Source organism: Paroedura picta, chromosome 12 (assembly GCF_049243985.1).
Source record: "Paroedura picta isolate Pp20150507F chromosome 12, Ppicta_v3.0, whole genome shotgun sequence".
Classification (NCBI taxonomy): Eukaryota; Metazoa; Chordata; class Lepidosauria; order Squamata; family Gekkonidae; genus Paroedura; species Paroedura picta.
In genome coordinates, this window is record NC_135380.1 from 51,134,112 (window position 1) to 51,148,533 (window position 14,422).

The 14,422-nt window shown below is 47.6% G+C and overlaps 1 protein-coding gene across 2 annotated transcripts in view; it reads left to right on the forward strand.

Annotated features, from left to right (window-relative positions):
- Nucleotides 1–14,422, forward strand: part of TTC16 (tetratricopeptide repeat domain 16) — a 31,392-nt gene that overhangs the window by 5,068 nt on the left and 11,902 nt on the right. For both annotated transcript variants that reach the window (XM_077306146.1, XM_077306148.1), the window contains exons 3-9: nt 1,673–1,763; nt 5,484–5,627; nt 6,909–7,009; nt 7,770–7,899; nt 9,568–9,782; nt 12,675–12,925; nt 14,199–14,340. In XM_077306146.1, coding sequence (XP_077162261.1) covers nt 1,673–1,763; nt 5,484–5,627; nt 6,909–7,009; nt 7,770–7,899; nt 9,568–9,782; nt 12,675–12,925; nt 14,199–14,340 — 1,074 coding nt within the window. The remainder of the gene's footprint in view (nt 1–1,672; nt 1,764–5,483; nt 5,628–6,908; nt 7,010–7,769; nt 7,900–9,567; nt 9,783–12,674; nt 12,926–14,198; nt 14,341–14,422) is intronic.

Below are 14,422 nucleotides of genomic sequence, written 5' to 3' on the forward strand. Positions count from 1 at the left end.
ACACAAAAATTAGGGTAGGTGCTTCAGGCTCTCTAACTAATGAAATTGCAGTAAGGAAAGGGGTAAAGCAAGGGTGTGTACTAGCCCCTCTGCTTTTCAATATTTATATCAACGATATAGTTCAAAGACTATCGGGCCCAGAATTTGTACCCCCTTCTGTCGGTCAGCAAAAGGTCTCTATCCTGCTTTATGCAGATGACATGGTTCTGGTTTCCCTTACAAGAGTTGGTCTGAAAAAGCTACTTAACAACTTGGGTACTTATTGTAAGGAAGAGTCCCTTTCCATTAACTACACAAAAACAAAAGTTATGGTTTTCAGGAAAAGACCTAAAAAAATTTATCTGGAGTATAAACAATATTCCTATAGAACAGTGTAGTACATTTAAATATCTTGGGATCACTTACAGTGAGACCCTAAACTGGAATGCCCACCTTGCAACTATAAAGGCCCCTGGTCTAAAAATCATTGGAGCCATTCTGAGATTTTATTATACCAGGGGAGGGTTTCTAGTTGACCCAGCTCTAAAGCTCTTTGCAGCCAAGGTCATTCCTCACCTACTATATGGCATTGACATCTGGGGCTGGAAAGAACAAACAATCAATAGCTTGGAGCCCATTCAGAACTTTTTCTTCAGACGTATCCTGGCTCTTCCAAAAGGGTCCCCTGCAGCCCTGATGAGGGCAGAGCTTGGTTTTCCCTCACTCAAAGCCCGTGCCCACTTAGCTATTCTGAAATCTTGGAAGAAAGACATCTCAACCAAATTAGATTCTTTAAACCATCAAAGTTTTAAGCTCTTATTGAGCAAGGACAGGACTCGGTCTGATTTTTTTAGCTCCATTCTTTCACGCTATACCATACCAGATGACTTACTGCATACATCAGCCAATATTTCTGATTTACGTGATTGGGTGTTCAAAGCTGACTCTCTGATCGACCACTCTTCAATACAGCTATCACAAGCAGCCCCATGGTATAAAACAATTAAAAAAGACCATTCCAGAGCATCATATTTAGTAAATATAACGACACGTAATCTTAGAATGGCCCTAACATCTTTGCGGTTTGAAATGATGCCATCAGCCATGCTCTCTGGGCGATATCTCCAAATACCCACAGCCCAACGCCTGTGCATATGTGGAAATCCATCTGTGGAGGACCTGCCCCACTATGTCTTGGCTTGTCCCCTGTACTCCGAACCCAGGGGCAAATTCCTTGCCAAGCTATTACCAAACTCTCACCCTATTTCTGATTTTAACAAAGTCACCTATCTGTTATCAGATGTCGACCCCTATATCTCTTATAGGGTGGCACTTTTTGCTCTGGCTGCCAGGAAGATTCGAGCTAATGCATTTTTACAGGAGCCTCCACCTTGATACACCATTTTATCTCTTTTATTGTAACTTAGTAGTCCATGTTTACATTTTTAGGTACACAATATTGGAGAAATATTGTTTTATTTGTTTATATTTGTGCCATATTGTTTTAATTGTGTTTTGTAATGGCCTTTGGCTACATACAATAAATGTTATCGTATCGTATCGTATCGTGTGATAATGTCACAGCGCAGCTAAGTCTTGGTATGGGTCATTTCAACTTTGGAAGATGTCTTTGGTTTGGAAGAGAAAGGTGAATTTTTGCAGTTAACTGTTTTCTCTTTCTTTGCTCCCTCAGCTGTCAGGAAGGCAAAAAGTATTTCTCCCAGGGAGAGTGGGAAAAAGCAATCACCTGCTATTCCAAAGCCTTGAACTTGGATCCAAAGAAGGTAAGGGGGGGAATCGGACATGACAGTCTACCACATTTGCAGGAATCTCCTCCTGCAAAAGGAACGTGACTGAGCACCTAGAGGACATATTTTACTTATTCAAAATATAATTTGCTAGAAAAAGAATCTGCTTAAAATAAGTATTTATAAATAAATATTGAAACAGTCTGGGACCAGTGTACCTGCAGGCCCTCCTTTTCCCTTATATTCCCCCAAGAGCATTGAGATCCTCAGAACAACATCTGCTCCAGGTCCCTGGCCCGAAAGAGGGGAAGTTGGCCTCCACTTGGGCCAGGGCTTCTGCAGCCCTGGCCCCAGCCGGGTGGGATTTGCTCCCAGAAAAGATCAAGGCCCCAGTGTTCTGCAAGGCCTGCAAATCAGAGCTCTTCCACTGGGCTCATGGTCAACGCCAGAAATCACATCTACCATCTATGGCTGGCCTCACTGCTAAGAGAGGAAGGGAGAAAGAATGCTGAAGATCGGCCACAACCTCCCCTGTTGGGATTTCACTCGGGGCATAAGTTATAACATTTTAAATTTAAACTTTTGTATGTGTTTTTATGTTGCTGCCCATCATGAGCATTGGAAGGATAAGATATACATAAAAATTCATTATTATAATATTATTATATATTTTTATATCCCACCCTTCCAGTGCAGCTCATCATCAAAAAAGCCTCCTTTGATTTATCCCCTGTTAATTAACTAAACAGACTAGGGGGTGGGTCCAGGTGGGTCTGCTGACAGGGCAGGTCTTCCTTCAGTTTCCAGCAGAAAGTCCAACATTTCCCCACCCGAGGCCTTGTGGAAGAGCTCCGACTTGCAGGCCCTGCGGAAGTGGTTAAGGACCCGCAGGGCCCAGAGCGTTCCCCCAGGCCACGGCCAGGACTGAAGAGGCATTGGCCTTGCAGGCCGATTTCACCTCCTCGTGGCTGGGTCATAATGCTCTCAGGGAGATGGGAGGGGAAAGGCGGCCCTGAAGACCACATCTAGATGTTTCTGGCCTTGAAAACCAACAAAGCTTGTTAATCCAACAAACTCCAGCTGGTCTCCAAGGTGTAAGCAACCATGCCTGTTTAGTTCCTTCTTGTTTCCTATCCTCCTGCCAGCTAAAAGGTGGGGGTAGAAAGTGCCCTCCAGCCTCAGCCAACTTAGAGCGACCTCACAGGGTCTTTTAGGCAAAGGACCACCAAAGGTGGTTGGCCATTGTTTGCCTCTGGACATGCTTTGTGGGCGCCCATCTAGTGCTCACCGGGGCTAGCACAATTGGGCTAGTCTAGGCCATCCTGGTCAGGGTGCCAGCAAAGAGGACATAATCCTTATATTGGCAGCCAGCATGATGGAATGATTGAAGTATTGGGGCTAAATCCGGGAAACCCAGTTTCGAATCCCCATTCTGCCCTGGAAGCTGGCTGTGAAATCTTGGGACAGTAACACGTTCTCAGACTCACCTACCTCAAGGGGTTGTTGTGAGGAGAAAATGGAGAAGAGAATGAGGTAAGCTACTTTGGGTTCCCATTGGGGAGGAAGCTGGGATATGAACAAAGAAATTGGTTTCAATTTAGGGATTTCACTCAGCTTTTTAACCACAGTTAGGAGCAATCTGTTAAAATGAATTCGCAATCCACAGTTTGTTGTGCTAGCCATGTGGCTACAAGGGTCATAGCTGCACGACAAACTGTGGGTGGTGAATTCATTGTAACAGATTAAGAAGCCGGGTGAAATCCCTTCACTGAAACACGGCCAACCAACCAGCCTTCTCAGTCAACCGGAGTTTGTTCAAAAGGGAATTGGTTGAATGTGGCCACTTGACTCCAGCCTGAATTTCTGGAAACAGGGTGGTTAGTTTTCTCGGCCGGGGATGCTGAGGTTCCATCCCTTGATGTTAGGGTAATTTCTCAAAGCTTTAGAGCCCGGCTGCAGGATTGGGCGGGGGAAAGTGGACAGCCAAAGGGCTGCCGAGTTCCATTCGAGCCTCAGCCTCCCTCGCTTCCCTTTCCGAGCGACTGCCTGTCCTCTCACACCCCCGGAATCAGTGGTGGGTCACGAGCTCTTGGGAGCTTGCGGGAGAAGGAGCGTCGATGCCCCTCCCCGGTGGCCAACCCAAGCCGATGTTGTCTTCATTTAAATTTGATGACGGTTCTCTTGCAGCAAGCGGTTGTGAACATGTCATATTTTCATATAAATAATGGCTGGCCACACCGCGGTCCAGAAGCACCCAGCTTGTCCAGGGCAACACAGCCGGATTCTGGGGTGCTGCAAGGGAACCTGTGGTGGCCACTCACCAGAGCAACGCCTTGGGTTGAAAGCAAAGGGGGTGTGAACTTTGCTGAGGGGGCACCCGACATGCTGCTCCCCATCAGAATGCATCTTTGTGAGGAATCTAAGGTTACAAGGTTGTGTGTGTGTGTGTGGGGGGGGGTTCACACTCCTCCCCCATTGCCATGTGGTGCGACTCTCTTGGAGCAGCACCTTCTAAGCTGGCGAGCTGGGTTTGATTCCCCACGCCTCCTCCACATGTAGCCAGCTGGGTGACCTGGGGCCAGTCACAGTCCTGTTAGAACTGTTCTCACAGATCAGTTTCTCCCAGAGCTCTCTCAGCCTCACCTACCTCAAAGGGTGTCTGTTGCAGGGGGAGGATCACGGGAGGTGATGGTACCGCTGTACTCTGCTCTGGTTCGGCCTCACTGGGAGTTCTGTGTTCAGTTTTGGGCACCCCAGTTGAGGAGGGATGTTGACTAACTGGAACGTGTCCAGAGGAGGGCAACAAAGAGGGTGAGGGGTTTGGAGACCAAGCCATATGAGGAAAGGTTGGGGGAGCTTGGTCTGTTTAGCGTGGAGAGGAGACGACTGAGAGGGGATCTGATTGCCATCTTCAGGTATTTAAAAGGGTGCCATATGGAGGATGGAGCAGAATTGTTCTCTCTTGCCCCGGAGGGACGGACCAGAACCAATGGGATGAAATTAATTCAAAAGAAATTCCATCTAAATATCCGGAAGAAGTTCCTGACAGTTAGAGCGGTTTCTCAGTGGAACAGGCTTCCTCGGGAGGTGGTGGGTTCTCCATCTTTGGAGATTTTTAAACAGAGGCTGGAGAGCCATCTGACAGAGAGGCTGATTCTGTGAAGGTTCAAGGGGGGGGGCAGGTGACAGTGGATGAGCAATTGGGATGTGAGTGTTCTGCATAGTGCAGGGGGTTGGACTAAACGACCCAGAAGGTCCCTTCCAAATCTATGATTCTATGATTCCCAGAAGGGAAAGCAATTGTAAGCTTCTTTAAGATTCCTTCAGGTAGTGAAAAGTGTGGTAAAACTGAGCCCTTTTTCTTTTTCGGCATGGTGCTCCAGGGACTTTGGCACACGCCAACCATTTTCTTGGCACTCACTAAGTGTTTTCAGAAAGTGGGAAGTGCCAGGTGGAACTTTTGACTGACAGATCTTCTGATTGGCCTTTGGTCCTTTGATTGGCAGAGCAGACATTTAGAACCTCTTCACTGTATAACCAAAGTGACATGACAGCCATTTTGTGCCTGGCCATGCTCCTGTGGCGGCCATTTTGTGGCTACATTCTCTGAACTGTATCATCAATCCAAAGGGGTCCACAGGCTCAAAAAAACTTGGGGACCCCAATCCTTGGCTGCATTAATGTCCTCCATTAGAGGAAGAAGAGATTTTACTTTGTCGACTGACCAAACATCTGCCTGCATTGTCCCCTATGTAGGTGGAGCTGTACGAGCAGAAGGCGGAAGCTTTTCTTCGGCTCTGTGACTTCCAGTCTGCCGCCCTGCACCTCAGGAAGGCCTATTTCATGGCGCCAGTGAAGGAAGAATGCCTGGGCCGCCTGGCCTTCGTTTTGTACCTGCAGGTAAACAGAATGCTCCATGGTCCCAGCTCAGACGTTGTTCCCCTGAGCTTTTTCTGACACACACAAAAGGCTCTCTTGATGTAGAGTTAGGCAACAGCTGAGAGGGGTGGCCTCAGATAAGACATATTTTAGAAGGTGGGCTCCAAGCCAGATACTTTAGAAACACTAGTTGGAGCTACACCAAATAGGTTTCTCTTTGCCACCCAGCAAGCCTTTAGATTCTGATCTTCTACAAGAGAGCAATGCCATAAGATTAGGATGGTAGAAATCTTCTGGAGTGCCCCCCACCCCCCGCAGGTCCGTGGACGTCTGTGCTGCAGCTTGCCTGCTGGCGCCTGGAAACCTGCCTCCACCTGAGTTGTCCCAGAGCTGGCCCGCCTGGGGTGGCCTGGGGGCAGCCCTCCAGACTCCGCTCCCGCCTCTCAGCTGAGGGCCTCGGACGGGAGAAGCCAGAGCTCAGACCGGAGAGGCAGCCCCCCCACCCCGTTAGACGCTGAGGGTTTAAAAGTGTGTGTGTGGGGGGGGGGGGAACAACCCAACTGTAATCAAATGTGTTATCCAGTAGCTTAATTTGCAAAACTGAGTGGGGCTTGAAGGGTTTAATCCACCCTCTGCCTTCCCTGTGCAGCCCTGACGCAAAGTGGACATGGAGGATCAGGAGACACAAGAACTCCTTAGTTAAGAAGCGAGGCAGAAGCCCCTGTGAGCCACGTTCCATTGAGAGCTCATGTCCTGATGTTTCGCTAATTCTTCTGAAGGAAGTAATGAAACAGGCTTTGTTTGTACCAGAATCCTGTTCAGCGTGCATTATTGAGAATTTTTCCTTTGGCTTTCCAAAGGATGGTCAAAAACAGGACTTGTAATGTTTGATTTACAATTTATTGTATTACTATACACACAAACTGTTTTTTGCACACAAACTGAGACAGCACTAGCCTGCTCTCTTGCATGTTATGGGTAAAAGGCCTTCATCGCATCAGTCTGAGCCCTCAGGCTGCCTAAAGGGCCATCCTCAGCAGAGTGACACCCTGCTAAATTCATTTGAAGTCATGAATGGGAGAATGGCCCTGAAAGCCACACGGACGGAAGAGAGCCTTGATCCGGACTGCAGTCCTTCTCTCTGCTGCGGTGCTACTTTGCCTTCTACCAGAAGGGCCATTGGGCCGTGTTGAAAGCTCTGGCCGTGGGGTGCCCAGACAACTGAGCAGGAACAGATTGTGGCCTGCTTCCTGTTTCCTGCCCTGCTGGGTCCTGAGATTTCATGCCTGTTTGCATTTGCAGGGTCAGAGTCTGTACGAGCACCAAGTCTATCTGGACGCTTTGGAGTCCTTCACTCAGGCCTGTGAGCTGCAGCCAAGGAATACCCTTTTCCGCAGGAGGAGGTAAAAACGAGTTTGGGGTTGAGGCAACAAAGCTAATGCACTTGTTGCCAGAAAGATTTAGGAGTTCTGTACAACCGAGAGGTTAAAAAAGTTTGAAAACTTCCCAGATAGACAATTGCAAATCATAGTTTGAGTCCAGGGGCACCTTTAAGACCAACAAACTTTTATTCTGGGTATAAGTTTACATGTACATGCTTATACCCACAAGAACAATGTGGCCTGTTATACATGGGCATTTCCCTTGCTTTCACCGTCCGTGTCCATTGCTTTTTGTTTGTTTGTTTTGTTCTGCATTGATTTCCCTTCCTTCAGCACTCAGCTTGCTTTCTAGTTGCTGTTTCCCATGTTTTCTGAAGAGTGGTTTTGTGCCAGTATTTCCCTTCTTCATTTCCAGGTTGAAGGTAACGTCTTTGTAAACACATCCATACCCTCATTTATTCATTAAGATGAAGGCATCCCAAGTGCTTAGTCTTCTCAAAGGGATGCCAACCTCCAGATGGGGCCTGGGATTCTCCTAGGATGGCATCTGGTTGCCAGAATACAGAGATTGGTTCCCTTGGAGGAAGTGGCAGCTTTGGATGCATGGCATTATACCCCCTTGACCTCCCCCCCCCCAAGCACCACTGCATCCTCCCCAGGAATTCCCCACGCTGAAGCTGTCAATCCTGATTGCTGGAGGAAAGCGGGACACGATCTGTGTGTGAGCCAATCCCGATCCGCAGCCTCCCTGCTCATGCCAGCGTTTCTCTTCCCTTTGGAGCATTGCCTGCCTCGCGGCCTTGAAGAGATACAATGAGTGTCTTCAGATGGTCAACGAAGAAGTGGTTCGGGATCAGACGAACGCAGATCTTTTTGTCCTCAGGGCTCGACTCTATAAGTACTTTGGGAAGGTAAGAGCGAATGGGGTCCATTTTGCTTTGTGAATTTCTGCAAGGTCTTCCTATCACTTCACTTAGCAGGGATGCCGTGAAGCTCTTTGCACATGCACCAGGGAGCACCATGCTAGCACCAACATTTGTGCAGAGACACCATTCGGGCTGTTATAATTCTGTAGCGATGCATCGATGGCCAGAAACTGCACACCTGTGAGTTGAATTCTGGTTTCATAACTTACAACTGTTAAAAGGTATTATGTTATGTTTGAACTTGCATTCCATGGCCTTTTAACCCCAGTATCCATGTATATTTATTTTTAAAAGGTATATCTTGAGAATATGCATGAGACGACTCTTCCTCTCTATTGTGTTTCCATTCCATGCACCTGAGGAACTGGGATCTAGCTGATGCAAGCTTTTGCCCCACCCTAGCCAAGCACCCCAGGACTATCATTATAACTTAGAGCCAAGTTACATTCTGGCTGGATTCAGTAGAGTTGGGTTGTTTTCCGACATCTTATGAGACACTGTGTTCTGCTGTTTTAATGGGGTTTTATGGGATATTGTCATAGAATCATAGAGTTGGAAGGGGCCATACAGGCCATCTAGTCCAACCCCCTGCTCAACGCAGGATCAGCCCTAAGCATCCTAAAGCATCCAAGAAAAGTGTGTATCCAGCCTTTGCTTGAAGACTGCCAGTGAGGGGGAGCTCACCACCTCCTTAGGCAGCCTATTCCACTGCTGAACTACTCTGACTGTGAAAAACTTTTTCCTGATATCTAGCCTATATCGTTGTACTTGAAGTTTAAACCCATTACTGCATGTCCTTTCCTCTGCAGCCAATGGGAACAGCATCCTGCCCTCCTCCAAATGACAACCTTTCCAAATACTTAAAGAGGGCTATCATGTCCCCTCTCAACCTCCTTTTCTCCAGGCTGAACATTCCCAAGTCCCTCAACCTATCTTCATAGGGCTTGGTCCCTTGGCCCCAGATCATCTTCATCGCTCTCCTCTGTACACTTTCAATTTTATCTACGTCCTTCTTGAAGCGAGGCCTCCAGAACTGCACACAGTACTCCAGGTGTGGTCTGACCAGTGCCGTATACAATGGGACTATGACATCTTGTGATTTTGATGTAATGCCCCTGTTGATACAGCCCAAAATGGCATTTGCCTTTTTTACCGCTACATCACACTGCCTGCTCATGTTTAGTTTGCAATCCACAGGTACCCCAAGGTCTCGTTCACACACAGTGTTACCTAGAAGCGTATCCCCCATTGTGTATGGTTTTAATTGTTAGCCGCCTCAAGGTGACAAAAATCGTCAGAGGTTGGATACAAATCCAAACATACATACATACATACATACATACATACATGCATGCATGCATGCATACATACATACATACATACATACATACATACATAATCTAGTCTTATGGGATCACTATTTTGTTGTTCTGCCAGTGTGGTTGTAATCCGACTAGGATTCAGAAGACCCAAGTTCAAATCTCCAGTCAGTCATGGAAAGTTGTTTCAGCCCAGGATGTTTTGAGGATAAAATGGAGAGGAGGAGAATGTCACATGCCGGTTTGAGCTCCCTGAAGGAAGGGCAGAAATACTCTAAATAAATAAATAATAAGTAACAACTAACCTCTTTTCTTCTCCCTCTCCTGTCCATAGCCGACCCCCTGCTTTTATAACGTCCGAGAAGCCCTCGCAATAGATCCTGGGCACACTGAAGCTCAGCTTTTGCTGGAGAAGTTGAGAAAGAAAGCTCAGAAGAACAAGGACCAGGCCGTAAGCAAGGCACTGAAGGGAAACCTGCAGGGGGCGCTGTTTAAAATCAACCGCGCCATTGAGAACATCCCCCTGGACGCGGACTACTTTCTCTTCAGGTACCAATAGGGCCCCTATGTTGGGAGCTGGCCACTTCCTGTCCTGCCACATCTATGTTTGCCGTGGTCTTAATAGGTCTGAGCATATTCAGGTGTACCACAAATAGAAGTTGCCAACATTCTTAGTTCTATTGACCTGATTTTGTGTCTGTCTACCGATTGAAGAATTTTATCGATACACTTTCAGAAGAAAATAGATGATGAATGTTTCCTGCATGGGGTGAGATACTGGGAAGTGTGAATGTTTGTATTAATCAGCAAATTGAATATTTACTCCTCAGTTGTCTACCATCCCACCCCACACCCAGCTTGCCTCTTCAGATGTTCTGTCTCTTTGATACTTTTTAAAAAGCATAGCTTGTATATTCTCTTAATCTTCAAATATGCATTCTTTAATCTTTTTTTAAATTGTTATTACTGTTGCTATGGAATGGAGAGAGGGTGATGGGACCTTGTGACTCTACAGGGAACTAGCCAATCAGTGCTGTGCAAAGAAACAGACTGGCTTTGTCTGATCCTTGATCCTTAAGAGAAAATAGTAATTCTCAACTGAATTCATTGAGTTTGTTTCCTCAGCAGGCTCCTCCGATCATAAATGGCTAGACTAGACTTCCTCAACTTTTTCACCAGTGAGAAACCCCCGAAACATCCTTCAGTCTTAGAGAAATCCCAGAAGTGGCAGATCGTGCAGAATGTGGTTGGAAGCAGAGTTGTGGACACACCCACCCGGGGCCCCTCCCCTTCCACCCCCTTCAGGCCTGTTATTGGCCATTTTGGGAGGGGTGGGTGAGTCAACATGACAATATACAGTTGTATCACCCAATAAGTGTTTAACAAATTTTGAAAATATTAACTCCCACCCATTTAGTAAACTCTTCCAGGGCCATCAAGAAACCCCAGGGTTTCATGAAAGCCTGGTTGAGAAAGCCTGGTCTAGGCTTGCCTATTGATTGCTGAGCTGGAGACTCCCCAGATTCTCTCCTTTGAGTACAGGATATATATGATTGGGGGTCTCCGCAAGACCTGTTAAATTGGTCAGCTTTTCTTAGCCCTTAGTCTTGGAGTTTAGACCAAAAAATGGAGTGGGAGTCTGAGAAAACTGGCAACTGAATAATGGAACATTTGAGTAAGGCTTTTTCTGTAGAAAGAGATTATTTTCTTCTATTTGGTTGGAGGTCAGGAACATAACAGCCAAAGGACCCAAGGAGGACATGGTGGTGTCTCCATTCCCTAGAGCCAACACCTCTTTACACATTACGCAGCACACAGGTTGGGTCCAGAGTCAGATGGTTAGCACTGCACGGGGTGCAATTAACACCTGCACCAGTTGCCAGGAATTTGGGAGTGACATTTGATGCCTCCCTCTCTATGGAGGCTCAGGTCACCAATGTAGCTCGGACGGCATTTTTCCATCTTCGCCAAGCCCGGCTACTAGCGCCCTACCTGTCCTCGGAACACCTGGCCACAGTGATCCATGCAACGGTCACTTCCAGATTAGACTTCTGTAACTCGCTCTACGCGGGCCTTCCCCTGTCTTTGACTCGGAAGTTACAGCTGGTCCAAAATGCGGCTGCCAGGGTCCTCACTAGAACACCTTTGAGGGCCCACATTCAGCCGGTGCTTCGTCATCTGCACTGGTTACCAGTTTGTTTCCGAATCAGATTCAAGGTATTGGTATTGACCTTTAAGGCTATACACGGCCTGGGTCCCGTCTACCTGCGGGACCGCTTGGTTGCTTATGCCCCTCGCAGGGCACTCCGCTCTGCGGGTATGAATTTACTGGTTGTCCCGGGCCCACGGGATGCTCGCCTGGCCTCGACCCGGGCCAGGGCCTTTTCAGTCCTGGCCCCAACCTGGTGGAACGAGCTCCCAGAAGAGCTAAGGGCCCTGCAGGATCTACCATCTTTCCGCAGGGCCTGTAAGACGGAGCTCTTCCGCCAGGCATATGGTTGAAGCCAGGGCAGCTCTCCCACTAATCCATCAGAGGATCCCCTCCAATATTGAGATCTCTAACACCGAGATCATGATTAGATGTATTGTATTGGTGCCACCCTCTTCTGAACATTATTCTCTCCACCAGGCTGAACTAAGATCAGAATTGTGACCACCGCCGCTATATGTTATGTGATATGTTATATGTAACTTTTAATTGGGGTTTTTATGGGGATTTTATTGTGTTTTAACTATTTATGTTGTAAACCGCCCTGAGACCTATTGGGAGAAGGGCGGTCTAAAAATTAAATAATAATAATAATAATAATAATAATAATAATAATAATAATAATAATAATAATAATAATAATAATAATAATAATAATACACCAGTGCTTGGAGATTTTGAGGACAATGCATAGAAAGGGTGGTCTGGAGAGGTTATGATGTCACTTCTGGTTGATGCTCTAGGAAATCCCCAAATCTCTGTGGAAAGACCATTGAGACATGGGGAAGTTCCTAGAACTTCACTACTGAGGCCAGTCTCCTGCTCTTCAATTTTTCAAGGCAAGGGTTGGGACTGTGGGTGGAGCTTTCTCTACCATGGTAAGCCTAGTCTGGGGTCAGTTATGAGTTTCTGAATCTTCTCAAATGCTGCACAGGAGGTGCCCAGTTCAGAATATGGCTGTTCCACATGTGGAGAATGGGCTTCTGCCTTCTCCCTGCATCATGTTTTTGGTCTGAAACTGTCGGGGGGGGGGGCGTATTTGATCCACTGGGGTTGCCCATGAGTGTACATCATTGCGAAGAGGCCCGTAGAGGCATCCACAATGAGGAACCAATTGGGCAGACCCCCACATAGATTTGAACCCACTCAGAATTGCCACTGAAGTTTCCCCATCCCAGGTGACATCTCTTTCCCGCCACCCTTTCCTTTCCCTTCTTGTGTCCCCAAATCAGAGGGAGCGTCCTGCGACGCCTGAAAGACTTCAGTGCAGCCATTGAGGACTACCTCAAAGCCATGGAGACCTGCGCAGCGGAGGAGGCGGCCAGCCAGGTTGGCGCGGAAGCTCGGACCCAGGTGCTGTTGACGTACAACGACTTTGCGGTCCATTGCTACACCAAGGGCTTCTACGAAGAGGCGGTTCTGCTCCTCAACAAAGCCATCAAGGGGGAGAAGACAGAGAAGGGGCTGTACATCAACAGAGGAGGTGAGTGGTAAGGCAAAAAGCACAACCTACGGTGTTAAAGGACAGTTTCCCAAGAGGCGCGCTTTGAACTTACAAACTGTAAAAGTTTCTAGTTCTTTGGATTTGTGAAGGTGCTCTTGAAAGTGCAGATAAGATTCAGATGGGTGGCCATGTTGGTCTGAAACAGCAGAACAAAGATCGAGTCTGGCGGCACCTTGAAGACAAATTTTAATTCTGAGTACCATATATACTCACATATAAGCCGAGGCACCAAATTTCCCCCCCAAAATGCTGGAAAACCTATTGACTCGCATATAAGCTGGGGGTGGTGTTTGGATAGTGGTGTCCTCCCCTCCCCCCTGTTTTGGGCAGGATCTTTATTTCCCTTTCCTTCCCACCTTCCCCTTTCCCTCTGACCCCCCCCCCTTGCCTTTGGATATCCTGTCCTGTGCCGCTTCCCTCCTTCTTAGCCAGGTGTTCTGTTCCCTGCACTTTCCATGGCTTCCTCTAGGGGCGCTTCCTCCTTCTGCTCTCTGCCCAGGGAGCTTCAGGGCTTCCTGCAGCTTCCTGCACATGCTGGCCTCCTACTGGCCTCGCTAAGGCAGGGAGAGGGGCAGGCGGAGACTGTTCTTCCCCTCCCGGGCTGGCTGCCTCTCTCCTTTGCTCCTGCTCCTGCTCTTCAGGCAAGTATGCTTGTCTCCCACCTTCCTGTCTTGTCTGGCAGCTGTTTTTTTAATACCCACATATAAGCTGAGGAGGGCTTTTTCAGCTCGGCTTATAGGCGAGTCTATATGGTATAAGCTTTTGTGTGCAGGCACTTCTTCGGGTACCTGAAGAAATGGATACGTTGCCCACTGATCTATCAGAATTTCCTACTCATATGTGAGAAAGGCTGGGTCAGTTATTCATAAAGGCTCAATTCCCCACTTTTTATGGGTTGATTATGATCTTTGTATGATTTCTTCATACTGGTTTATGTCAACTAAAGTTCCTTTTGATTGGGCACCTTTTTTGTTTGACATTGTTCTGTCGTGAGGTTCCCTTTTCCTCTGGCTTTGTTTTTGTTTTGGGTTGCATAACCTCATTGTTGACAGTCTTTAGGGTGCTACTGGACTCCACACGTACTCTGAATCAGTTCTTGTACGAACTGTTGTCCAGACTTCTGCTCTGAGACCATTTTGGGCTCGCCAGAAGCATTCCCTGTGCCCTTTCCTGATCCTGTGCCACGGCCCCAACCCTTTCATTCAGATGCCCGCAAGTCCTTTCTGCTTGATTCTCGGATGTCCTCCTCCAGATTGCTTCCTGAAATTGGGTGAGCTGAACTTTGCCATAGCGGATTACCAGCAAGCTTTGGAGGTGGGCCCCATTGACGCTGGCTTGCAGAAGCGCATCTCTTGGTTGTACAACGAGATGGGACTCCAAGAGTTCAGGAAGAGGTATGCTGGGATATGCCGAGGCGCGGATCTGAGCCTCCACTCCAGACTTGTGCCCCCACCCCATACAGTCCTGAGAAGATTA